This window comes from Pithys albifrons, chromosome 8 (assembly GCF_047495875.1).
Source record: "Pithys albifrons albifrons isolate INPA30051 chromosome 8, PitAlb_v1, whole genome shotgun sequence".
NCBI lineage: Eukaryota > Metazoa > Chordata > Aves > Passeriformes > Thamnophilidae > Pithys > Pithys albifrons.
Window position 1 is genome coordinate 39,271,863 of NC_092465.1, and position 27,036 is coordinate 39,298,898.

Consider the following 27,036-nt stretch of genomic DNA (forward strand, 5'->3'; position numbering starts at 1 on the left):
GCCAGGTCTCTGCTATGCCAGTCACATTCTGGGCCAGAAGGAGCAGGAGTCACTGTAGTTTGAACTCTCTGGAGCTCCCTGAGTGCTGGGCCAGCCGCACTGCCTGTGCTGGGACTGTCTAGAACCATCATCAGGGGTCTGCTGGCACCTCCCTGGCAAGCTGCCCTGGGGAGAGCGAACAGGGGCAGGGATGGAGGGGGAAGTTCACCACTACTTACTCTTCAAAGGAGAAAATATGGCTTCCTCATGGCCCTGTGCTCCCCAAGAAGCTGCCCTGTGACATGGTACAGCCAGACAGGCACTTCAGGTCACAAGGAAGTGACCAGGACCTAGGCTAGAGCAAGACCAGCTGTGGCCAGGCTGAGTCATGTCTAGTTGGGTCCCAGGCAGACGTTCCTGTGGGCTGAGGTGTGGCTGGTGACGTGCAAAGTTAGGGGAGGGTGAGGAGGGCAAGTCCTTTTTTGTGAGCTGGGAGATATCTCCTCACCCCCAGACAGCAAACCTACAGACACATCCCTAATGACTCACAGAGGGTTGAAGCTCAGACTGACCCGTGGCTGTGATGATGAGATGGATGGGAAGGGAGTCAGTCCTCTGTGCCCTGGCCAGGGAGCAGAGGAAAGCAACCATTCTGCAGCAGAGACCCAGTGCTCCCAACAGTCCCACTGCTCTTCACCAGCTGCCACTGTCAGATTAAGCACAGGGTAAGAAATGAAGCTGAGGGCTGGAGTTGCACCTGACCATGGCACAACCCAGGGCCTGCTGCAGATGATGGAGAGGAGGACCTTGGAGTCAACTCAAGGAGGCCACAGCAGGCCCTCAGCCCCACTGCTCCCAGCCAGCAGCTGGCAGAAGCTATCCCGGCCCACCTGCCTGACCCCAGCTGCCACAAGCAACCTTGGAGGTAGCCAGCTCCACCCAGCCAGTACCCACAGCACCAGCATGAGCCTCAGTGCTGGAGCTGGCACAGGTTATGCTGGAAAAAGCCATCACACATGCTTAACTCCAGAGAAAAAAGAAAGTCATGGGCACAGTGCAGCTCATGGCTTCAACCAGAGTGCCAGCAGAAGTGCTCCCTAGTGACAGTTTCCACAGGCAAAGGGGTCGGGGGTGCTCCCCTGTACAGGGTTTGCAAGGAGAACTTTGCAGGGCAGATAAGCCAAGCAGTGGAAGGAAACAGGAGGGAGGCTACGTGCTCACCCTGGGGACTTTCTTGGGTTAGCCCAAGGGTTGGGACCGGGTCTGTGTGACTCACTGTGCTTTTCTGAGCTGTGCTGCTGCCCTGATGCAACCCCTGCTCCAGCAGGAACCAACCACTGGTACCAGGGAGAACCATGGGAGTAGTAGGAACTGCTATTAAAAATCATCCCTTTGCATCCCGCACACCAGAGACACCACCACCAGCTGCTTGGAAGGGAGAATTCCCTTCCACCCACCACTTTGTGTGCAGCTGAAAATATCCACTGGTACCACCAGATGGACAGGATACCAAGGTTCCTGCTTTCAGAACAGCCTTCAAAGGCAAAATCACCAACAAGAAAGAAAACAGCTCAGAAAAGTAGCCCCCAATTTCTCCAGCCCCGAGTTGTGCATTTGCTGCTCACTCACTTCTTGCCAAGTCTAGAGCTGCCGGGTTGGGCCCCCGCCCTCCCCTCTGGCACAACTACTCCTTAGAGCTTGGAAGCTATTTTTTTCCCACTCTGCTATCTTAAAAAAGAAAAAAAAAGGCGTGAAAGTTTTTATCATCCTGAAAACACGCCAACTGCGAAGGCGACTCTGTGTCTCAGACGCCTGTTTCCTGGCAGATTTTAAGTCCTTTGCTGGGATGGCGGGGGCAGGAGATGCCTGCAGCAGCAGGCTGTGAACCGCAGCTCTAAACACTCACATGTTTCACTGCTGCTGAATTCCAAGGGGAACAACATATTCAAACAGCGGGCTGAGAGCTAAGCACACAGCCCGGGAAGGTGAGAGCGTGTTGCACAGGGATGCTGTGCACACAGTGATGCTGAGCATACAGGGATGCTGTGCACACAGTGATGCTGAGCATACAGGGATGCTGTGCACACAGTGATGCTGTGCACACAGTGATGCTGAGCATACAGGGATGCTGTGCACACAGTGATGCTGTGCATACAGGGATGCTGTGCACACAGTGATGCTGAGCATACAGGGATGCTGTGCACACAGTGATGCTGTGCACACAGTGATGCTGAGCATACAGGGATGCTGTGCACACAGTGATGCTGAGCATACAGGGATGCTGTGCACACAGTGATGCTGAGCATACAGGGATGCTGTGCATACAGTGATGCTGTGCACACAGTGATGCTGAGCATACAGGGATGCTGTGCACACAGTGATGCTGTGCATACAGGGATGCTGTGCACAAAGGGATGCTGTGCACACACACAGTGATGCTGTGCACAAAGGGATGCTGTGCATACAGGGATGCTGTGCACACAGGGATGCTGAGGATACAGTGATGCTGAGCATACAGTGATGCTGTGCACACAGGGATGCTGTGCACAAGGGGATGCTGTGCACACAGGGATGCTGTGCATACAGGGATGCTGTGCACACAGGGATGCTGTGCACACAGGGATGCTGTGCACACAGGGATGCTGTGCATACAGGGATGCTGTGCACACAGGGATGCTGTGCACACAGGGATGCTGTGCACACAGGGATGCTGTGCACACAGGGATGCTGTGCATACAGGGATGCTGTGCACACAGGGATGCTGTGCACACAGGGATGCTGTGCATACAGGGATGCTGAGCATACAGGGATGCTGTGCACACAGGGATGCTGTGCACACAGGGATGCTGTGCACACAGTGATGCTGTGCATACAGGGATGCTGAGCATACAGGGATGCTGTGCATACAGTGATGCTGTGCATACAGTGATGCTGTGCACGCAGTGATGCTGTGCATGCAGTGATGCTGAGCATACAGTGATGCTGTGCATACAGGGATGCTGTGCACACAGGGATGCTGTGCAGTGATGCTGAGCACACAGGGATTCTCTGCATACAGTGATGCTCAGCACACAGTGATGCTGTGCACACAGGTGTGCATAGAGGGATGCTGTCCATGCAGGTGAAGGCCACTGGAATGGGCGTACAGTGGGTACTAAGGGGGGTCATGTGGCTCAACACCTCCCCTTGTGTACAGCTGCCAGACAGCATGGATTGGGGGTCACCCTGCTCACACCTCTGCCTGGTCAGGAACCCCTTCACTTCCAGGACAATGAGTACCTTGCCTGATGTCCCAGAACACCCTTCTGCTGTGGGAGTGCTGAGGCTGGAAAACAGCAGGTACCAATAGTGCACCAGCTGGGACTCTGTGACCCCTATCCATGAGATGATCCGTGAACTGGAGTCTGGGAGTGGTCAGCAGGACTCCTTCAGCCTTTAATAGTCCTATCTGACCAGTGTGTAAGTCCAGTGGAGAGTTGAGATGGACAGCAGACGATGGTGGCCTGGACAAAGTCACACCTCCACTGGGTGCTGCTGTGCCAGATGTGCTGGAACTTGGGAACTCACTGGAGTACAGGGCAGCCAAGTGGTGCCACCATCGACAGTGCCAGTGCCTTTTTCTCCATTCCCTTGGCCCCAGAGGGCAGGCCACAGTTTGCTTTCACCTGGAGGGGAGTGCAGTACACTTGGGACTGCCCCAGGGGTGGAAACACAGCCCCACTGTCTGCCATGGACTGATCCAGACTGTACTGGAGGAGGGAGGGACTCCAGAGCACTCAGCGTGCATTGAGGACACCACTGCATGTGGAAACACAGCAGGGGAAGTTTGGGAGATCTTCCCCTTTTGCCATCCAATTCTCAACTCTAGCCTGCTGGAGTGGGAAAGGGGAAGGAAACGGGGAGTGAGAGAGCAGGATCTGTCTGGGTCTTGGTGGGGACACTGAACTGGGGAGTCCCATTCCTGAACCATTACAAGGTAGAAGGGCCTCTCTTGTCACATGAGCTCCAGCAACATCTACCCAAGCACCCACCTAACCAGCCCTGCTGCCAGCTGAGGATTTTCCTTAACATTTCAATCCAAGCCATCCATTATTGCTCCATCTTTTAAGTTATTTAGAACCACCTGTGAAAAGAAAACTAAGCAGTCTGAGAAGACAGGGATTGATGGCCTTTCAGATTTGCTTTCACTCTCGGACAAGTTCCCAGGAAGAACATGCCATGCCAGCTGTCCCTCCTCCCCTCCACATACACTTTTCCATCCACTGGAGAGCCCAGTTCACCAACAAGAGGAGTTGGCTCCTTCCTCCTCTGTACTTAGAATCATGGAATGAGAGAATTATACAGTGCTTTGGGTTGGCAAGAACCTTAAAGACCATCTCATTCCAACTCCCATGCCATGGACAGGGAGACCTTCCGCTACCCCAGGTGGCTTCAAGCCCCATCCAACCTGGCCTTGGACACTTCCAGGGCTTGGGCAGCCACAGCTTCTCTGGGGTACCTGTGCCAGGGCCTGCCCACCCTCACAGGGAAGAATCTCTTCTCTGTATCCCATCCAACCCTGCCCTCTGGCAGTGGGAAGCCATTCCCCTTGTTCTGTCCCTCCCTTGTCCAAAGCCCCTCTCCAGCTTACCTGGAGCCCCTTTAGGCAATTGTGGGGAGAGGTGTCCCCAAGGCTTTCTCTTCTCCAGGCTGAACAATCTCCATTCTTGGATGTCCTCACACACAGGGATGGCAGCAGCTGGGGCTGCCCAGCCCAGGATAGTAGGATGGAATCAGCATCTCTCCGTGGCTTCTGCCAGCAGGAAGCTCCTGCCAGGCCCTGGGGGAGCAGGGTGGCACAGTGACATTTCTGTAACAGGCAGCCTCAGTGACAGTGTCTGCACTGCCAGAACCAAGTGGCATCAGACAAACTGCCTTTGTTCAACAGTGCCAGCCTAGAGGGAGAAAAACAGCACCATTACCAGTGAGGCAGGAGACAGGTATGATCAAGGTGCCAGCCACTCCCACTGCACATGGTTTTAGGCACTAACTTGGGTCACAGCTGCAGGAAGTTGCTTTCCCAAGGTTCAGAAGCCTCAGTAAACTTTCTTTTTATGTCTGAAAGACAGGACAGATATTTCTGGGTGTCAGATTGGGATCACATCCCCACCTTCAGCAGTCTCCCATGCAAAATTCACTGGGGTTTTGTGAACACTGGAATTTGCTAGAAAGAAAGGCCTTTCCCTGCTGCAGAGATTCCCAAACACACAAGTTGACTGTTCACAGCCTTGGGACACTTCCTACAAGGCAGGCCAAACAGGGAGCACAAAGGCCAAAAGGGATGAGCATCACCCATGGGAAACACAAGCTTCTAAGGGCAAGAGAATGCACGTCCATGAGTTAGACATGATCTGCAGAGATTTCTCACTGCTTGTGTTGCATGAGGCAGTAGGAGTCTCCTGGAAAAAACAATTATTTTAAGTCATTTTCCCAGCAATGGAAATAAACCCGTATTTCAAATCCTATTTACAAAAATAAGAGCCAGACAAACTCAAGTGTTGTATGAAAGTATGTTTATTCCAAAGCTAAATTTCTCACATAAAACAATGCCTGTGAACAGCAGCATTGCCCCTGACAGATCTCCAACAGCCTCCAGGGCTTGGGGTCCCAAACCAACCAACAGAGCAATCACAAATCTCTTCTCTGAGTTGTCAAGAAGGGGAGGGAAATGACAGAAAACAGATACGTGGCCATTGGCACCATTTCAGAACTTGTGCCTGCTCACAAGAGGAGCAAATGAATCAAAACACTTTGCAGGGAGATTAATGCCTGCCCAAACATCCCACAGCACACCCTGCTCTGTGCAGACTGCCTGCAAAGGAGCAGCTGCCCCTGTCAGGACAGAGCTGTGCTGTTCCTGCAGACACAAACCAGGGCTGCTGGATTTAATCATCTGCTGAACTTCTTCCAAGGCCTGAAGTGGTGCAGAGGCCGTGTCAGTGAGGTGCTCCCTGCTGTGCCCCTCTGCTCCCAGCTGACACCCTAGAGGGCATTCCCTTCTTCCCCCAGCCTCAGCCTCTTGGAGAGGTGCTTGCTGATGGCCAGGAGGGGGTTGGATCTGTACTGGGGATCGGTGAGAACCTCATGAAACCGGGCCACTTCCTCCTCTCTGAGGAAAGAAAAATAACACACACAAATTCTCCAAGTGCCTCATGCAAAAGGAACTGAGCAGATAAGGACCAAAGTCATAAAGCAGCAGATTTCTGTCCAGGCAGAGTGATCCTGGGTGTAAATCTCAGAGAGAGACAGAGCAAGAAATAAACCTAATTTAGGCAAGGGCAGAGCTCAAATTGCTGCCAGCTTCATGGGAGACAGAGACTTGATCTCATGCCACAGAGGCAGAAACAATCACCTTAGTGTCCAGCATCACTTGGAAATGGTTATTTTAGAGCTTTTCCCTGGTAAATCAAGGAACTGTGGGTATCAGGTAAATCACTAGGAATGAAAATTACTTCAGATTGCACCAGCACAAAGTCAGATTTTCCTTTGAAAGGTCACCTACTGACTTTATTGCTGAATGTTGAGGGTTGGCAACCCTACGTGTAACACCAGTCAGACAGCACGGGAAGAGCACGACAGAATCACCTCTGCAGAGGTGGGCACAGCTGCTTGCTGTGGAAATGGCCTTGTTTAAAAAAGCAGCAAGCAGGGAAGCACAAGAACAGAGCAGAAGTGTAAAAGAAAACCTGTGAGTTTTCACACAGCCACATCCACTGCAGCATCCCCATGTCCCTCAGAGTGCCACGCTCTCCACGGCCTTGACAGACACAGGTTTGTTGGCATTCAGCTACTCCCCTCCCAAGTATGGCCCTTCCCTTTAGTGCCAGCCCTGTCCCTGGCAAAGGAACAGAGCAGCTAAACATGAAACTTGGGTTGTGGCAGTTGGGGCAATACAGTGAGACCCAGGGAACCTCCCATCCTAACTAATATCCTGGGAAGTAAACCCCAAGAACCTTCTTCCAGACTTTTTCCTTCCTAAGAAGCAGAGACTTCCCAGACCACCAAAAGGTAAAGAAAGACAGAACTGAGCAAGGAAGGCATCCCAGTACCAACAGTGGCCAGTTTCTGACAGAGAAGGGTATTCAGAGTGTGCTGGAGAGCAGTGCTGGCAGCTGCAGCCTGACTGTTCAGCCTCAGTTTGAAGCTGAATGGCTCACAACTGACTGAAATCCTGGAAACGTGAAAGCAAACGCTGCCAGATCACAGTGCCCAGCTCCAGGAAAGCTGTGCTGAGGGAAAATGAGGTTCTTGATGCCCAGTGGCAGTATAAACCACCCAACAGATTATACAGAGGAATAAGGAGTTGCCAGGCTAAGCTCAGGAATTAAACTCTCCGTCCTTGTTGATACTCAAAAGCCATGTGGACCTGGCCCTGAGAAACCAGTTCTGGGTGACTCTGCTTGAGCAGGGGGGTTGGACCAGGTGACCCCAAGAATCCCTTCCAGTCTCAGCCACTCTGGAAGGCTCAGCAAGGACTGGACACTGAAAACTGGGTACTTACAGGAGCCGATGTTTCTGAGCTTGTTTCATCAGACAGAAGTCTGATGGTTCTGCCTTTGCTATATGGCTGTGGAGAGAAGAAACAAAACAAGTGAGTCTTAGAGAAGGGCAGTAATTTAGCAATGGCTGTGGAGATGGAAAGAGTCCAGGAATTCTGCATCTCCCTTCCCAGAAAGGATAGGTAATTGTCCTGAAAGGCAATTATTTCCATAGCCAGGCACTGCATGGAAATGCAAACACTGACAGAGCAGGAGGCATTACAGAAAAATCAGATCACTCAGTTCCAGAGCTGCTCATTAGCTGCCCATGCCCAGATCACTTTCTGCTTATCGCTGACCTCCAGGTCAAACTGATCCTGTTGCTGAGAGAAAAGATGCCACATGTGCCACATTTGCACAGCTCATGTTCCCCCCAGCGCTGCAGAGTTCTGGCCTCTTCTTGCTGAGTGTCCATGGCACAGTCTGGAAGGTTTGGCAGAGCTCTGACCTCGGCAGCCAAACCTTCCAGACAGTGCCCTGGACACTCAGCAGGAAGAGGGCACTGCCAACCCTGCTGTGGATCCTGCAGCAGGACCACTGGGATGTAACATGTTGGAATGCAGGATGGTGCACCACGTGCAGGAGAGGGAAGGCAGCAGGTGTAGATTAACTCTCTGTAACCCATTCCTTATTCCTGGGCAAAGTCCAAGGAGACCACAGGTGTAATCCCATCCCACAGGGTGCCCGATGCCAAGCAGAGATTTACCACAAACCCAGCGCTGAGCCCCAGCAAGAGACACACAGGAAGGGCAAAAATTGCTTTTGGGACATGAAGTGCACAAGGGGAGCTGCTGGTAGAACTGGCCATTAAGGAAAGTAGAAGAAATTTCAGTTCTTCAGGACAATAGATACAGAAGTTAACAGGAGAAACAAGTTGGGAAGAGGGTTTGCCTCCCACCCCTCTGCTGGGCCAGGGCTCAAGGAGGAATCTTTCCCTAACAGTGGGTGCTGGGGAGTAGAACCCCACACACCTGATCTGCCCCAGAGGTTGGGAAACACAACAGCTCCTCACCTTCTCTTCAAGACAGCAGGATCTGGTCTCTTCTTGGCAGTGTTACATTGACCTCCTCTTCCTATTTCCTTCTCTCTCCATCCTGTTATTTTGCCTTTTTTTCCCTCATTCTTCCTTCCCTCCTTATACTCCTTCACCTCACTTCCATCACCCCTCTCTAGTCAATCAGCTCTTGCTCATTTTCCTCTCCTCTCACTCCTCCCATTTTTAACAGCTCAGCACAGGACCAATCTCTTCTCCCAGTTTGCCTGGAATGCTCACAGCAGCTCAGAGAAACCCCTTTCCAAGTTGGGTGGCAACCCAGGGTCACCAGAGCAGGGCTTGCCACACCTGTGTGTGCCACCAAGTCACCATGGCAGCCCCTTCAGGGATGAGTAGCAGCTCTGCAGAGGGTGACAAAGCCAGAGGGAAGCTGTTCTAGAGCACATCCCAGGCTGGATTTCCCTCCAAACCCAGCAGCACACTGCCTGTTCTCCTGGACCACGTTAGCAGCCCAGTTTCATTACACTTCATTGCCTTCATTCATTATAAAACAGAATAAAAACCTCCCTATAATGTGCTTTTACCCTGCAGGAGATCAAATTCCTGGAGAATCTAATCTTTTATTAATAATGATGACAAATCACCAGAGTATTACCCTTCCTTTCTGCAATGATTCAAATCCTATAAAAGCCTCCTCTGATTATTTCAAACACTTCTGCACACACATCCAGGAAGCCAGAAGCCCACAAGGGCACAGAGAGTCCTGTTGCTCCTCCATGCCAGCACCGAGAGGGGCTGGTTTTGGGTTGGCATGGCACAGGCTGACACCATCCAGTGACAAACTTCCACCTCCACTGTGCCAACTCTGGCTTCCAGAAGGACAGAGTAGGGATTCCTCACCCTCACAGGGGGTCTGGGCTGGGGGAGGGAGGGAGCTGGCAGTTCATCTCCAAGGGTGCCAGGCTGGAAATTCCTGCAAGGTTACCAAACCCTTCCAGGTGTGCCACACATCCCCTGCCATCAAGTGTACTACAAAAGACAAGGGCATTGCTGTTGCTGGGAGGACTATTTTGGAGTATTTTGCCTCAAAGCATCCCATGGCAGATGGACAGAGAGGGATAACACTGCAGGAATTCTGCATGGAGAAGAGAAGGATCTGGAGGGACCTTAGAGCCCCTTCCAGTGCCTAAAAAGGCTCCAAGGGAGCTGGAGAAGGGCTTTGGACAAGGGCTTGGAGTGACAGGACAAGGGGGAATGGCTTCCCACTGACAGAGTAGTTTTAGACTGGATATTGTTGGAGTGTCCTGCACAGGGCCAGGAGCGGGACTTGATGATCTTGATGAGTTTACTCCAACTCAGCATATTCTATCATTCTGATAAGAAATTCTTCCCTGTGAGGGCAGTGAGGCCCTGGTAGAGTTTTTCCAGAGAAGCTGTGGCTGCTCCATCCCTGGAAGTGTCCAAGGCCAGGTTGGACAGGGCTTGGAGCAACCTGGGCTGGTGGAAGGTGTCCCTGTCCATGGCAGGGGTGGAATGAGATGAGCTTTAAGGTCCCTTCCAACAAACCCATTCTGCAGTTGTAAGACAATCTCACAGCCACATTCTCTCCATTATTTGCTGCTCAGAGACCTTGCGCCAGCTGCACTTTGCAGACATGCAGCCACCCTCCCAGAGCTGTTCTCTCTGGATTTGTGAGGTCCCACCTGAGCACACAAGCTTCCCTCAGCCCTGACAGCCTGCAAAGCAGCAGCCTCCTGCTTATACTAAACCTGTTACTCCATATATTTGACATCCTTTAATTCTCATGCTAGAAAAGGTCACATCATGACAGAAAGGGGGCAAAGCCACCTACTCAGGCTCAGGTAAGCCCTGGCCAAAAACTCCAACCAACTCTCAGTGCTTTGTAAGATTTGAAACTCTGCGTGTACTTTTCTTCATTCCCACTGAAAGAGTGGGCAGGCTGACTAAATGGTTGGATATAGGAGAAAAAAAAAGATAAAAAAAAGCTTTTCAAAGAATTAGAAGCCAAGTTAAGGGAAATGTTTTTCTATACTTAGCCGTGAGGTTCATAGCTGTTGTTTGTCTGATGAGTGGCTTTCAAGGAGCACAGAGAGCAGCCAACTCAGCCATGCCCTTGGCCAAACTCACACTGCAGGTCAACAGGCAAACAAAGATTCTGGCCAGATTTTAAAGCTCTGCTCAAAGGCCTTGAAACACTTTAGGAGAAAGCCTGGGGGGTGGTCTGGAAGGATAATGTCGGGCTGCAAAACATCTCAAGTCCAGGCTATCAGGTGAGCTCAGCAGCATCACACTCTGGACACCAGTGTGTCACTCCTGCAGCTCCCAGGACATCTGGATGCTCCCAGCCTGTGTCATGCCAAGCCTCATCTGAGCAATATGGTTCCTCTCTTAGCTGTGGGTTCAGAAGACACGTTTCATCTTCTTGTGTCAGGTTGCCCCAGTTCAGCAGGTGGGACCAGTTGATCCCTGTGTGGGTGTGACCAAAGCTGTGGAATCTCCACCCTCCATTCATTGCCCACCAACTGTTCCCAATGGCCCATTGGCAGCAGCTGCCCAGGACACACCTGACCCCTCAGGCTGGGAGCTGGCTGGGAAAGAAGCCTGGCAGAGGAGATGGGAGAACTGCCCTGCAGGGAGTCCTTGGCACCTCCACACCCACCTGAGGGCTCAGCTCTGCTCATGGGCCAGCAACGAGTCCAAAATCCCCCTCAGACTCCCAGAGTCAGTTCCCCCAGTGTGGAACTCCTTGCCCTGGAGGAGGCACTGGGGGCTCCCACCTGCACCTGAGGGGATGGAATCTTGGGCTTTAGGGACTTCTGGGACCACTCAGGAGATCCAGAGAAGGAGCACAACCTCGATAGGAGGAGCCCACCACTCTCCACCAGACTGTGCCATCATCTGCACCAACAGGTTTGTCCCTTCCTTTTCCTTTAGACTTGGCGGAACCACGTGGGGCTCAGCACAGGGGCCACCAAACCCCACTGTGTTTGTGCCCCAGTGGGCTGGGTTACACTGCTGGGGTTTGGGGGTTAAAACCAATTTCTCTTTGTGCCATTGCATTTATTGTAATATTGTTATTAAATTGTAACTCTGATTTAACCCTCTTCTCCTGACTGTTGCCTGAGCTGAAGGACACTTTATACCACAGGAAGAAGGGAAAGACACAGCCCATCCCTACATGACACGTACCTCTTGAGTGGCTTCCTGCCCCTGCCCCCTGTGGTCAGCTCAGAGAGCTCAGGCAGGGCTTCCATCAAGGGCTGCATGTCTCCCACCACAGGGGTTGCTTTTCGCTTCGCTTCGGCCTTTTGCTTCTGCTTCATCATCTTCACACTTTCTATTTCTGAATCAGAAACAAGGCATTACTGAAGGAAGGGGAAGTGTCTGCAGGAGATGAACCTTGAGCTAAGAAATTCATAGACTGCTTTACCATCTACAGGAACAACAGGCCAGAAGTGGCTTAAACCAGAGAAAGACCAAACAAAATGCAGCCGGGTCATTCCCTCCTTGTAACTATAGACCTCCCTTCTGACATTGCAGTGGGAAGTGAAATTCCCAGACTGATTTTGTCTGAACTGTTTCCATCCCTTTCACTGTTCATCCTTCACAGCAACACAGCACAGGAGTGCTGGTGTGGCAAAAAACCCCACACTGACATGGCATGGAACTGGGAAACAGAAACAAGAGGGGAAGGCACAAACCGAACAGAGTCAGCTCCACATCCAGCCTTAAATAGGCACAGCTCCATCCCTGCTTTGCTACTGGAACCAAACAGTGGTCTCCTAGCACAGGCAGAAAAGATGGACTTCATTTCAGTTGTTTACTTAGTTTGGAGCGAGCCCAGCTCTCACCTTACTGACTCATGGCAGAGTACAAGCAGCCAGAGGCTGGATGAACTGGATCCTTGGAAAAGCACTCCAAGTGGCAGAGACAGATGGCTTTTCCTCAGAATCGTGTTTCCCAGTCTCCCTGCAGCAGCTCTGACATGGCTGTGGGCACAGAGAACTCCACAAATAACAGAATCATAGAATGGATTGGGTTGGAAGAGACCTCCGAGATCATCAAGTCCAATCCTTGGGCCAACTCCAGTCCCTTTACCAGATCATGGCACTCAGTGCCACGATCTGGTAATCTCAGTTGAAAAACCTCCAGGGATGGGGAATCCACCCCCTCTCTGGGCAGCCCATTCCAATGCCTGAGCACTCTCTCTGCAAACAAGTTTTTTCTCATCTCCAACTTCAATTTCCCCTGGCAGAGCTTGAGCCCATCGTGCCCCCTTGTCCTATTGCTGAGTGCCTGGGAGAAGAGACCAACCCCCACCTGGCCAGAACTTCCCTTCAGGGAGTTCCAGACAGTGCTGAGGTCATCTCTAAGCCTCCTCTTCTCCAGGCTAAACACCCCCAGCTCCCTCAGCCTCTCCCCACAGCACTTGTGCTCCAGTTCCTTCTCCAGTCTCGTTGCTCTTCTCTGGCCCCGCTCCAGCCCCTCAAGGTCTTTCCTCAACTGAGGGGCCCAGAACTGAACACAACACTCAAGGTGTGGCCTCACCAGTCCAAGGTCCCATCAGTCTCCCTCTCAGACATAGGGCTTTGAAAGCTTCTACCTCAGGCCTGAGGCTCCCTGGGGTAGCAGTAAGTCCCAAAGCTGCCCAAGCCTCACAGAGCTGCAGCTTCCAGGCTGAGCCTCAGCAGAATATCTCTAAGCACAAGCCACAAAAGCCCAGCACTCACATAAGCTTCCAGCTGCACTCCAAGATGCCCCAGCCCACCCCCAAAGTCCCTTGGACAACTGCAAGGACAAGCCTCAGTGCTGAGCTGGAAACTCCTGGTGCGGACATGACAAGAGTGTCAGAGGCTGTGGGGCCAGGCTGGTGGCACAGGGGGGCCAAAAGCTCCCAAGGCAGCACTGCCACAGAAGCCCAAGGATTTTTGGTGTGAGCACAAAAGCAGCCAGTCCCACTTAGAGACCACAATCCTGAGTCTAATCCTGCTCCCACAGCCAAGCAAGCACAGCTCAAATTCACTGGCTGGCTCCTGGCTCCTGTAATACCTCTGCTTTGTTCACTCTCCAACCCAGCTGAGTTGAGGAGCAACAGTTTGTCATGAACTGCAATTCTGCTGTACATGGATGTTCCTGACAAATCTGGATTGGAAATGCTTCTCCTCACAGCAATCCCTGCCAAGAACACAGCTTTCTGTTCTGCATCACTTCTTTTTTTGGTCTGGCTTCATGGAGCTGCCTACTTCAGTGCTTTCATAAACAGAATGTGCTTAAAATTTTCAGACACCTGATTGTGCACAAACATCCCAAATTCTTTTCCTATGAAGTCTTGGTTGTCTGAGGAGCCATGCAATATATGTATTTTTAAATGTGCATACTTCTGATGTCTAAAGCATTACATAAGTTTTTTCCCTCTCTAGTCTCTCTTAAGGTTACTTATTGGAATGGAAGAAAGCTCTAAATTTTGCATTTGCTCTACTGGGCTGCACTTTGGTTCCCAGGGTCTTGGTATCCAGTGTCACAAGAGTAACCCTGGGACAAGAAGAAACAACAAACTCAGATTTAGGAAAACAGAGATATAGTGATAACAGCTCCAGCAGTCCAAGCTGGTTTCTCTTTTGGGAGGCAAAGAGCTCTTTCTCCACAAAAAACTGGCAGAGTTTTTAGTTGCTTCTGTGCCTGTAAAGTACTTTAACACCAAGTATCTTCTAAGGCAGATTAATCTGGCCTGCAGTTTACTGTCTTGGTGTTTTACTCAAAGCAAAGACTCTTTATTTCATTTGTATTCCCTCAGCTTGATTTCAGAGACAAGAGAGAGGGCAAGAGGCCACAGCAGGGTCAAAATAACACACATGATCTTGGGAAAGGCTGATGCTACAAAGGCACCAGGAGGGCAGGATGGAGAGTGTTGGGATCCTGCTCTTGGGCCTTTCCAAAGCAGCTGCCTATCACTAGCACAGCCTTCTGTACTCTGTGTCCAAGGGCTGCAGATGTCCAAGGCACTGGGAAGCTGTTGGGAGGAGGTCTCCTTCATACAAACACTGTTAAATTCTCAGCTTTTTACCTGAGAGGAGCCAGACACACCTTCACTGGAATTGGTGAAAGAAATCACAGGGCTTGAGCTCAGAGCTCAGTGCAGAGAACACAAGGGGTAGCAAAAAGCCACATCCCTATGCCCCAAACACAGCCGGTCTCTATCTCTACTGGGCAAGAAGATGTTGAGGGAAAAGCTTGTCCCCAGAACACCTCCAGGGGACACAGGGAACCCCTCTGCTCCACTGGGTAGGACAGCACAGTCTCTCACTGTGCTGAGACACTCCAAGCAAAAATACAGACACTTCCCACAGGAAACAGAAGCATTTCTGCCACAGGCTGGTTTGGTTTAGCTCATATTTCACAGCCTCCAGAAAGGCCAGACTGTCTGGTAAGTGGGTTCACTGACCTGTGGCATGTGGGAAAGAGCAGGAACACAACCAGCAGTGTCCAGAGCTCGTCCTTACTGCAGGTTCTCACCACAGAGGTTTGGGATGAGATGGTGGCAGCCAGGCTGTTGTGCCACCCCCATGGCTCCTCTGTGACAAGGAGCTTCACTACACAACTAGTCCTATCTGTACCAGAGCTTTAAAAGACAGAAAAATATGCTAAACTTACATAGGCACAGTGTCCTGTCTGGATAAAGAAAGGGTTAATGTAGTCACACATTCAGTTCTGGGCCCCTCAGTTCAGGATGGACATTGAGGGGCTGGAGCGGGGCCAGAGAAGAGCAATGAGGCTGGAGAAGGGACTGGAGCACAAGTGCTGTGGGGAGAGGCTGAGGGAGCTGGGGGTGTTTTGCCTGGAGAAGAGGAGGCTCAGAGGTGACCCCAGCACTGTCTGGAACTGCCTGAAGGGAAGTTCTGGCCAGGTGGGGGTTGGTCTCTTCTCCCAGGCACTCAGCAATAGGACAAGGGGGCACGATGGGCTCAAGCTCTGCCAGGGGAAATTGAAGTTGGAGATGAGAAAAATCTTCTTTGCAGAGAGAGTGCTCAGGCATTGGAATGGGCTGCCCAGAGAGGGGGTGGATTCCCCATCCCTGGAGGTTTTTCAACTGAGCTTGGCCGTGGCACTGAGTGCCATGATCTGGTAAAGGGACTGGAGTTGGCCCAAGGGTTGGACTTGATGATCTCAGGGGTCTTTTCCAACCCAATCCATTCTTTGATTCTACGATTTTATGATATATTACACATGGAGAAAGATAAAAAATAGACTGGGGGCAATGACTCAAGTCTTGGTCCAAAACACTGAGAAACAATACCTGGGGCTTCTACCCCACCTGCTGGGGAGCAGGTGTGAAGGTTTGTGAGGAGCATTCTGCCTTTCCCAGCACTTCACCCACAGGCAGGGTGCAGAGAGATCAATCCCAGACTATTCTGAGTTGGAAGGGACCCACAAGGACCATCGAGTCCAACTCTTAAGTCAATGGCCCACAGGGGATTGAACCCACGACCTTGGCATTATTACAACCAAGTTTTAACCAACTGAGCTGATCTCAGGGTCAGAGCCACACTCTGTGGTGTGTGACATGGAGTACTTACTCTGCAGCCATCTCTCTTTCCTCAGCTTCATCTTCTCTTTTTTGGAAAGAACTGTTTTTTCTTCTAAACCTGGAAGAGAAGAGACATGAGATGGAGCGTGGCTCCTGTACAACAGATTTTGTTCAAGCCTTGATGTTTTTGACCTTGCTGGCAGGTCAGGTGGGCTGCAGGCACAGCAGGGGTCACACTGCCCCCCAGCTTTTAGCCAAACAAATCAAACCTGACTTGCTGTCAGTTAAAAAATAAGCAACAAGGAAATAGATCAAGATCAGCAGCACAGAATCCTAGAAATGGTTTGGGCTGGGAGCGACTTCAAGGCCCACTTTGTTACAAAGTCCCTGCCATGGGCAGGGACACCTTCCACTATCCCAGGTGGCTTCAAGCCCTGCCCATCCTGGTCTTGGACATTTCCAGGGATGGGGCAGCCACAGCTTCTCTGCCCAACCTGTGCCAGGGCCTGCCCACCCTCCCAGGGAAGGATTTCTGAAGCACAGCCAGGGCAGCCCAACAAGTTGCAGCTCATCACCAGCAGCTTGTAAAACAGCCAAGTACCCACTATTTACCAAATTCAGTATTTAGAAAGCAGCTGTTGAGCACTGATATCCAATACCAAGTAAAAGAACATCACAAATATTTTTCCTGATCTGTTGCAGATGGTATAAAATTATATCTGATCTCCAGTGTTTAAAATAAAATTGACTTTAGTCAACTTTTCTCCTGAAATGTGCTGGGAATACCAGAATGGCAGTGGAGGAACAAGCTCCCCAAAGATCACTCCTCTCACTTTAGCTTATGCTTAAGCCTGGTAAAGAAAAAATAGCCCTTTTTTACTCAAAAGAAATATGAGAAAGGAATTCAATGCAGTTCTGAAAACAATTCACTGAGGACAGCTCCTCTGAAGCTATGAATCTTTTACAACAAAAAAGCGCAGGATCATCTTTTGGTAATTCCTTAAGATCAGAACAAGCCTTATGGGGCTGGGGAGAGCCATCCATAAAGTCAGTGATCACCACCATGGTTTGAGTTTCTGGAGGACACAGATAATGAAGCTGGAACTTCCACTGCTTCACGTGGCAGCAAAATACATTCCTGCAGTCAGTGCACCCAAAAAGCAAGAAATAAACCCATGTTTGTTGTGGCATCAAAGCTGATGCTGAAACAACAAATTGCCTGTTCCAGCTCTGAGCTACACCCACTCCATCACTCTGAGTTTCTGTGGTTTCAGGGGAAAAAGGGGATGAATTCTGGCCAAGTTTTATTGCACCCTGATGATGTGCAGAGAGCTGCCTGAACAGGACACTCTGCCTACATCTCAGCCATGGCAGTGCTGGGAAGCTCTGCCCCTCATCTGGAACATGCTCCTAAGCTGACTGGAAAAGCAGCTGCCGGCGGGATTTGTTAATGAAAATTCAAAAAAACCCCACAATTCAGCCAGCTGGCCAATTCTAGTAATAACAGCAATTCAGGTCTGGGGGTATTTCCCCCTCCCAAATGGTAGTGGAGTATTTAAGGCAACACAAAAGCTGTTTTCTTGGCAGGAGCCCAGTCCTGCTGCTGGCTGGGGATGGTGGGTGGCACCCAGGCTGGCAGCTGGAATCACAGAGGGGTGCCTGGGGAAAAGGAGCCACATCCCTCCCCTGTCAGCAGCCTGTTCCTGCTCTTTTCCATCACCTGCTCCCCCAGACACTCCATTTTCCATATCCCTGCTTGCCCCTCAGAAGGCTGTTTTGCTGCTGGAAGGTGCCAAGTTGTGTTTGGCAACCTCCAGTCGCGATGCCGAGTGCCAAACCCGCTGGAAACCCACTGGAGAACAGAGGAGGAAGAGTCTAGCTGCTTAATTAACAGCACAGATTGGCCCCAAGGTGGTGTTTTATTCTTATTTAGTTTGCAAGCACCTCTGAGATCGAAGTCAGGCTGTGGCTTCACTTTAATTATTTTCCTTTGAAATCAGGAGGGTTTGGGTCCCCTTTTCCAGCCCATTCCACACGTAACTTAAGAACTCTTTGCCTTTGAAACCTCCTGCATGCAGGAAAGGTGCATCAGCTGAGGGTAATTTCCATCCTGTAAACTTGCCAATTGCTGCTTTTAGCAAGAATATGTTTTTTCTTTCTTCTCTCTGATCTGCACAGTTCAAAACATCTCAAATATAAACAGATTACAAAAAACCCCTCAATAGCTTTTCCCCCCTATATAAAACATTTGAAACTACTCCTGGCAATCCTCAAGATCCTGCTTTTATGGCAGAGAAGCTGATTTTTTTTTTTTGGAGGACAGCTTCTTTAATTTAAAGATCTTGGAATTTTTTTGGTAAAAGACTCAGACTAAAAAAACCCCAATTTTTTATATGTATATATATATTTATACACACACATATATATATAAAATATCTACACACACACACATATATATACATCCATCTCTCTCTATCTATGTATCTATATATATACATATATATCTATCTCCCCCCATATATATAAGATTGCTTTTCCTAACAGATTCCTTACACTAAATATATACATAAATGCTACTATAGAAATCCCCATTTTATACATTCTAGGAATTCAGAAAGAAGCTGGACTAGTTTAAAGCTGTAACTGTTCCCTCCCCCAAGATCCCACTATTTGAGAGGGTGAAAATACAGGTTTCACAGTTCCAGGAAACAACATTACTTGGAGGACTTGGCCACGAGCAGAAATACCCAATAAACCTGTGCAATGCCACATGGATAAATGTTCCTTCAGCACCAGCATCTGCTCCCCCTGCAAAGCTGCAGGGAAGTTCCACCTTGGGTATGAGGTACTGAGAAACAACATGTAATAATATTAATTATTATTCCCAGAAATGTGATGGTACATAACAGTAAAGCTGTTGCTGCTTGAAACATAATATTTTGGCAAAATGAAGTTAAATAATAACAGATGTGTTAATTTTAGGCTCTGTTGTGTAACAGCAGCAAAACCCAGCATATGCCTACAGCTGTGGGATGAGGTCACAAAGAGTCACCAAGAGTCCATCCAAAAGCAGAAGGCTGGGTGTGGTTTGGGGTTGGTTTTCTAAATGACACAGTGGTGTCACTTGTGAATTGTCCTCTACCCTGAGCAATGAAAGGGCCTGAGAATGGTAACCACAGTCTCCTGGGGTGTGCCCTGATTGATGTTGGAGGTGTTCTCCAGGAACAGAGCTGAGGGACAACATGGGCCAGGCAGAAAGGCAGCCAAGGTGTCCCCTGGCAGGGATGATGCCCCACAGGAGCCAGCCTGGCAGCCCCCTGCCCTCATCCCACCCAACAGCTCCAGGTAGTGATCTCCAGCTGCACTGCCCCAGACAGCATGGACTGCAGCAGAGTCTGAGGGTGAGCAGTGGGACCACAGCTGGGAGGTGACAAGGACAGAGGCAGGGTGTTCATATCCAAGCTTTGTGCCCTCTTCACAGAATCATACAATCGATTGGGTTGGAAAAGACCTCCGAGATCATCAAGTCCAACCCTTGGGCCAACTCCAGTCCCTTTACCAGATCATGGCACTCAGTGCCACGGCCAAGCTCAGTTGAAAAACATCCAGGGATGGGGAATCCACCCCCTCTCTGGGCAGCCCATTCCAATGCCTGAGCACTCTCTCTGCAAAGAATTTCTTTCTGCTCTCCAACTTCAATTTCCCCTGGCAGAGCTTAAGCCCATCGTGCCCCCTTGTCCTATTGCTGAGTGCCTGCGAGAAGAGACCAACCCCCACCTGGCCAGAACTTCCCTTCAGGCAGTTCCAGACAGTGCTGAGGTCACCTCTGAGCCTCCTCTTCTCCAGGCTAAACACCCCCAGCTCCCTCAGCCTCTCCCCACAGCACTTGTGCTCCAGTCCCTTCTCCAGCCTCGTTGCTCTTCTCTGGCCCCGCTCCAGCCCCTCAATCTCTTTCGTGAGCTGAGGGGCCCAGATCCTCTGGTTATTTAAAGCAAAGCCTACTTCCAAGCCTGGTTTCCCACTGGAAACCCAGGGCAGCACTGTGGCTTGTGTCCTCACACCAAGGTCATGCCTGATAAACATCCCCAGGCTCTGCCCAGCTCCAGCACAGGCACGAGGCTTCCCTGTGCAGCAGAGCCCTGATCCAGCTCTGCTCAGCTGCAGGAGGGCACACGTGACATGTGGGAGCACTGCCCCTCCGGAGGGGACTGGGAATCACAGTCTGCAGAAAGGCATCTCCAGAGACAAAGTCTGTTCTTCCAAGCCATGTCTTAAGCACACTCAGCCCCTGCCACAAGGTAAAAGTACCTCCCTGTTCTCCTCTTCTGCCCCAGTCCTCATCTTTCCCCCCTGTGTGCTCTCAGCACTCTCCCCAGCACAGACCCTTTGAAGGGTCAGTCACAGATGATGTTCAAAGTCACAGAATCCCAGACTATTCTGAGTTGGAAGGACCCACAAGGATCAGAGTCCAACTCAAGTCAATGGCCCATAAAGGGGATTGAACCCATGACCTTGGCATTATTCCAACCAAGTTTTAACCCACTGCTTAGTGGCCCAGTGTGCCACTTGTGCAGCTGGAAGGTTATTTTCATAACTATGAACCCAGATTTCTGAACCAAGGACTGCAGAATGCCTTGTCTGAGCCAGGTGCTTGGCACTCAGCAACAGGACAAGGGGGAACGGGCTCACGCTCTGCCAGGGGAAATTGAAGTTGGAGATGAGAAAAAACTTGTTTGCAGAGAGAGTGCTCAGGCATTGGAATGGGCTGCCCAGAGAGGGGGTGGATTCCCCATCCCTGGAGGTTTTTCAATTGAGCTTGGCCATGGCACTGAGTGCCATGATCTGGTAAAGGGACTGGAGTTGGCCCAAGGGTTGGACTTGATGATCTCGGAGGTCTTTTCCAGCCCAATCCATTCTATGATTCCATGAACTAAGATGATTTAAGGACTGGAGTATCTTTTACATGAGGAGAGGCCAAGACAGCTGGAAAGGAGCTCTCAAGGGAAATCCTATCAATAAGTGATGGAAAGAAGGAGAAGAGGGAGCCAGACTATTCCCAATGGTGCCCAGTGACAACAGACAATGGGCCCACATTGATTGACTTATCTTGGGGATAACTTTTATGATTTTTTTAACTGTCAGGAGGTTATAGAGCCTCCAGGTATCCATCCACAGAGATGCTAAAAACCTGACTAGACATAGTTCTGGACAACGTGCTGCATATGACCCTGAACTAGGTAATACTGAGAGACTCCTTCCAGCAATTATTTTTAAGGTTCTTACAGAACCATGGACACCAGCAAGGTGGATCACCCAAGCACAGTCCAGGGATTCCACAGCACAAATCACCTCTCACAGAGGATAAAAATTCATAGTCTAGCAACTCAATACATGCACAGGAGTTATTTGTGTGGATATTGCAGTTTGAATAAGGGGCAGTGAGAAGAACAGAATATCATTTCTATAGAAGCTTGAACACCAACAAATCTCTGGAATGAGATTTATTCTGAGAGCAAGAGTAATTCATGTTTACCAATGGGTAAATTCTCTCCTCAGGGCTTCCTGAGGGAGGCAGAACACCGAAACATTCCTATGCTTTTTGACAACACCTTGCAGGCCTGTGTTTGAAAGATTTTCCCCAAAATATCCTTTCCTTTCCTGCTAATAGGATTACCTTTGACTACACTGTCCTTTGAGAAATTTCAACAATCAGTAGCTCAGTATCTCTGCAGTATTACAGTGAAAGATCTAGATCTGAAACAGTTACACTACTGGATTTTACCTGGTGTTTGTAATTTATCCAAAAGCAAGAAAACATTAATCTACCTTAATTTCCTTGCCTTGTAACTGTATATTAGCTAGGAGACAATTAATAATAAATTTTGCATCTCTTGCCACTGGTTCCTATAATCCCTCCTGTCCTGTTTTTGGTACCTGGCATGTCTTTTGTGAGTACATTCTTACCTATTCCTTCATATCTGCTCTTTCAGCTTCTTAGAGAAGCCACTCTGCTCACCTGCACTTGTTATTGCATTCCCAATGGATGGACACAGTGGAAACCCTGCATTTTAATCAAAGACTCCAAGGACAGTTTGGGTTGGAAGGGCCTTTAAAGATCATTTAGTTCCAACCACACCCACCATGGGCAGCTTTTCGTGCTGCATTTCCCCCCAGAGCCACAGCAGTGGGGAAGGGAGAGAGGGCAGACAACAACAGGGAATAGAGGAGGAAAAAAATAAGGATTTAAAGATGCTCAGAGGACAGAGGGACAAAAGCACAGAGGGACAGACTTCCAGGACAGACAGGCAAATGTGTCACTGTCAGGTGCCAATGCAGCACTGGCAGCAAACCATCTGCAGGCAGCAGGAGGTGTGAGGCAGTGCCTGGAACGAGCTGTTGGTTGTTTCTCAGAGATCTCAACAAACACTATAACCTGTTGGGTGCAGTCCCACCTTCCCCCCCACTCCTCCAGGTAACACATTTCAGGATTGGTTGGTTTGTTGGTAGAAGTACTGAGGTTTATTTCTTTCTTTGAGTCAGGTTTAGCATTCCAAGCCATTTTCCTAGGAAAAACAGGGCATGGAGAGACTCACACAGGCTGTATCATCTGGAATAGTTTCTTTCAACTGGAATGGGGCAACCAGACCATGTTCACTGTGCAACCTGGTGAAAAAAGTGCCTGCAGGAACCTCTTCCTTAACCAGCTGACAAGGCAGGGATGACACACGTAATTAATACATTAACTCATCTGACTGCTGAATGCCCTGTGATCAATACTTAATTATATTTCCAGGCAATACAACAGTGTCATCCAGACTATGCAGATACTTAACTTAAGGGTAAAAACAAAACCATCATGGGACCAGCACTAAGTGGGAGTCACGTCCAAGAGCTTCAGCAGCAGAGAGGAAAGATCACATCACAAATGTCTCCACAGTGAAGGAGGAAGAATTGAGCCATGAAGGTCAAGAGAAGAACACCAAAATTGGCTGAAATGGGAGATTCAAACGACAGGAAGATAGGGATGCACAGAGAGAAAGGGGAGAAGCAGAACAGCAAGGAAAGGGGCAGAAACAAGGACATTAAGGGAAGCTGACCATCCACAGAACACCATTAAATGGACAGTCAGGTTTGTTCTCCAAGAGGCAGATGCAGGGCCAAACCAAAGCCAGCTGGGCAGATGGGGAAAAGAGATGTTTCCAAGGAGGCAGGAGGATCACTTCTCTTCCCTGAAGAGCCTACTCACTAAGCCCTCTCTTCTCCAGAGGGCACAAGGCACAGGTTGCACAAGTTTCCTCCTCTCCTTTCATTATCTGAGAAGAAATAAACATTCAGGGGCACAGCAGAAGGTAAAGAAGAGCTGGGAGAAGAGAGAATTCCCCTTTTCTCAGTCTAGTTTGCTAGAGGGGCATCAAGTGCTTCACTCCAGCAACTTCCCTTTGACAAACAACTGTGCTTATTCCAATCAGTGCTTTGCAGAAAAATCTGAATCTGTTACTTTTTAAACATGACAGCTGACCCAAAAGTAACATCCAAGCCTGATCTCTGCATCCCACCATTTCCTGTGGCAGTGACTATTCCAACAGCAACACAGACCTGAACTGGCCCTAACTAGGAAAAGACTACCTAAAATTTATTCCTGAAGCACTCCCTTCTCCACAAGTGTCCAGAAATACAGGGATACCATGAAAACATGTGTGTGAAACTGTGGAAAATCCTAGAAAAACTCTTGAAGATCCACATAAATATTTTTCCCAGCTAACAGTTTTTCCCTGTTTCTTCTTGGAAGATTTACAAATTTAGCATGTAAATGGTGTGTTGCAATCTAGACTTGAGGAAAGGGAATTGCTGGATGGCCCTTTAACACTTGCAAGGAGCTCTGTCAGGCTCAGGAAGCAGAGAGGATACTCCTTCAGCAGGAAGGACCACCCTGCCACCATTGTCCAGAAGGCTGCACAGCTCAAGGACAAGGAAGCTGACACGTCACACATCTACTTTTCCCCCCTCACTTCCCCAGAAAACCTTCCACTAGGCAGACACAGTGCTTTAGCATCTATAATCAGGCTCAGATTTCACCGAAATATTCCAGTAAAACATGCCAGGCAACAGTCAAAAAGCCTGAAGTACAGCCAGTCACACCTTTGCCAGGCTGTGCAACAGGGAAGGAGCCTTGACTTCATTTAATAAACTCTCTGTTCAGTAAATCTGCTTTCCTGGCACACTAGAAGGCTGTTCCCTGCATGCCTGTACAGGTAGCACCTCCAAACACCACTGCAAGGCCTCTGCATGCCAACACCCCACCTACTGCTGAAGGATTGCAGACACACTCTCAGACTCTGAGGGGATGCTGGCAGGATGCTCAGGGGTGCTTTGGGGAGCAGGGAAGGGGCCTGGAAAGCCCTGACCTGCTCCAGGGAATACTGAATGCAATATTGGATTGCTTGTCTCTAATGGAATTAAAGAAAAAAAAAATCAAGGGTAATCAACTTGTGTGTTAATGACACAGAGCCAGGGCTGTTTCCTCTGGAAAGATCGACATGGAGTGGGAAGCAGTATCAATACCAGCAGCATTATCAACACATGACATTGGAAACTTGGCACAGAGACAACAGCAGGCAGATCCAGCCCAGAGCAGCTCAGGGGCAGCAAAATGAGAGCTGAGCTTTGGCTTAGCTCACCCAGGGGCTTGCTGGTGCTCCTGGCACTCTGCTGCATCTCCCAGCTCTGCCATGGACCCCCCAGACAAACCTGCACCAGGGCAGCTCTCTGCTCCTTTATAACTGAACCAAACCAGGCAGCACCAGGCCAGGAGACACGTGGTCAGGAGCACAGGGAGCTCTTTGAGACTCACCTTTCAGACTTTTGCCTAAAATGCCCACAATCTATTTCAAACAGAAGTTACAATTCATCAGTAGCAACACATCTCTTGACCAACTGTTGCCTTTATTCCAGCCTGACATGAATCAACACACGAGCACTCCCAAGCCCCTGGGACAGGTTCACAAGCAAGGGTAAAGAAGTAATGTCTGCAGAACACAGTGCCAGGAACAGTGTTTGATGGTATAGAATCATAGAATGGATTGGGTTGGAAAAGACCTCCGAGATCATCAAGTCCAACCCTTGGGTCAACTCCAGTCCCTTTACCAGATCATGGCACTCAGTGCCACGGCCAAGCTCAGCTGAAAAACCTCCAGGGATGGGGAATCCACCCCCTCTCTGGGCAGCCCATTCCAATGCCTGAGCACTCTCTCTGCAAACAAGTTTTTTCTGCTCTCCAACCTCAGTTTCCCCAGGCAGAGCTTGAGCCCATCGTGCCCCCTTGTCCTATTGCTGAGTGCCTGCGAGAAGAGACCAACTCCCACCTGGCCAGAACTTCCCTTCAGGCAGTTCCAGACAGTGCTGAGGTCACCTCTGAGCCTCCTCTTCTCCAGGCTGAACACCCCCAGCTCCCTCAGCCTCTCCCCACAGCACTTGTGCTCCAGTCCCTTCTCCAGCAGGACTCCATGGATTTGGCACTGGTGGGATCTACAGCCTTCCACTTCTGCAGCTCACTGGTTCATTTTCTGTAACTGTTATTAGGCACTGGAAGTTTTAAGTGCTCAGCTAAGCATTTTAAGGAAAGTGCTGTCATATTCCCCAGGTTTTCCCTGCTGGCTGCTGTCAAAAGATGGGAGTGCCCAACTTGGATACCCTTTTGTTCTACCACAGCACAGTAACTCCTATGCCAAGCCTCGTGCGAAGGTGGGAACATCTTGTCACAGTAAGAGATTCAGCAGTGACAGCACCAACCAAGCCATGAGAAACAAGAGGAACACAAAAACCATTGGCTGGCCCACCCCAACCCTCACTTTGCAAGCACAGCTCTCCCCCACACTGGAACCACAGAGGAGGATGTGTCTGACCATCAGACAAGGAGGGGAAGAAACAAATCTCCTGATCAGACATCCCAGCACCAATTCCCACCCTGACAGCGGCCTGGAAGTACAAAACAGAAGCAGCTTCAGAAACAGCTCAGGGGTCAACATTAACACCAGCACATCAACAGCCTGAAAAATCTTCTGGCGTGAACCCTGACTCTTATCTCCTCCACCTGTCTGTGAAACAGTCATGATGAACACTGCTACAGGAGCTCTTCCCTTTCTTCTGCCCCACATTACTCACATCACTGTCATGGCACAAGTGCCTTTCCTCTTCTCCTGTGGTCCCATAACTGCCCCAAGAATGAGCTTCCCACCATCTCCACAGGCCTCCCTTACTTTCCTACTCAATCTTTATGGGCATTGGGCTGTCAACACCTTTGCCTCAATACCCAGAAGGGAGACCTTGGTAAAAGATGAGGCCACCAAGCTCAGGACTCTGTCAGGAAGAGAGAGGGGGTGGTGAGAGGCTGTGCAAGCCCACCAAAGAGGCAGCAGCTTTCAGAGACACGTAACAAGGAAGAAAGTGCCTGAACTGGCTCTTGGGGAGCTGCTGACATGAACAGAATCAGGCAGAGAGAGGCATCTGGATGCTAAACCTTCCCCCATGAGGACCTCAGGAAAGGGAAAAGCAGGAAATGAAATGGAAGAATTAAAATACAGCAGATTAACATTTGGAGACATACACAGGCCCAGCCCTGTGTCCTGACTGGTGTGGTGTTAAAAGTTACCTGCTTTGTGTTTGCAAACAGCAGATTCCTAACTGGAATGTGGAATTCCCAGGCACATAACAGAGCACAAGACACACATAAAACCACTGCTGGTACTGCCTGCCTGGCCCAGAACACATTCCCAGAGAGGAACACGTGCCTCTCAATTAAAGATGCAAACATGACAGAAACGTCCCCTCAGATGTGCAAGAGGGAATTTTACAAAGAATAAACACACTCAGCTTGAATTTTAGAATAAGCCAATGAATAAAGGAAAATAGAATTGCAAGAGCAGCACAGGAGAGGACTGCTC

The 27,036-nt window shown here is 49.8% G+C and overlaps 2 protein-coding genes across 4 annotated transcripts in view; both read right to left on the bottom strand.

The window, feature by feature from the left end:
* The window catches only part of ADARB1 (adenosine deaminase RNA specific B1), a 109,821-nt gene extending 104,820 nt beyond the window's left edge, over positions 1-5,001 (bottom strand). For 2 of the 3 annotated variants that reach the window (XM_071561653.1, XM_071561654.1), the window contains exon 1: positions 4,610-5,001. The gene's annotated coding sequence lies outside the window, so the exon portion shown is untranslated. Of the gene's footprint in view, positions 1-218; positions 349-4,609 lie in introns of those variants that run through there. The other variant, XM_071561655.1, reaches the window with a different exon arrangement.
* A 513-nt stretch (positions 5,002-5,514) lies between these two features.
* The window catches only part of SLX9 (SLX9 ribosome biogenesis factor), a 45,825-nt gene continuing 24,303 nt past the window's right edge, over positions 5,515-27,036 (bottom strand). The window contains exons 3-6 of the mRNA XM_071562455.1: positions 16,146-16,214; positions 11,761-11,914; positions 7,520-7,585; positions 5,515-6,127 (exon numbers count right to left, since the gene is read on the bottom strand). Of these exons, the coding sequence (XP_071418556.1) occupies positions 6,001-6,127; positions 7,520-7,585; positions 11,761-11,914; positions 16,146-16,214 (416 nt within the window). The 3' untranslated portion in view covers positions 5,515-6,000. The remainder of the gene's footprint in view (positions 6,128-7,519; positions 7,586-11,760; positions 11,915-16,145; positions 16,215-27,036) is intronic.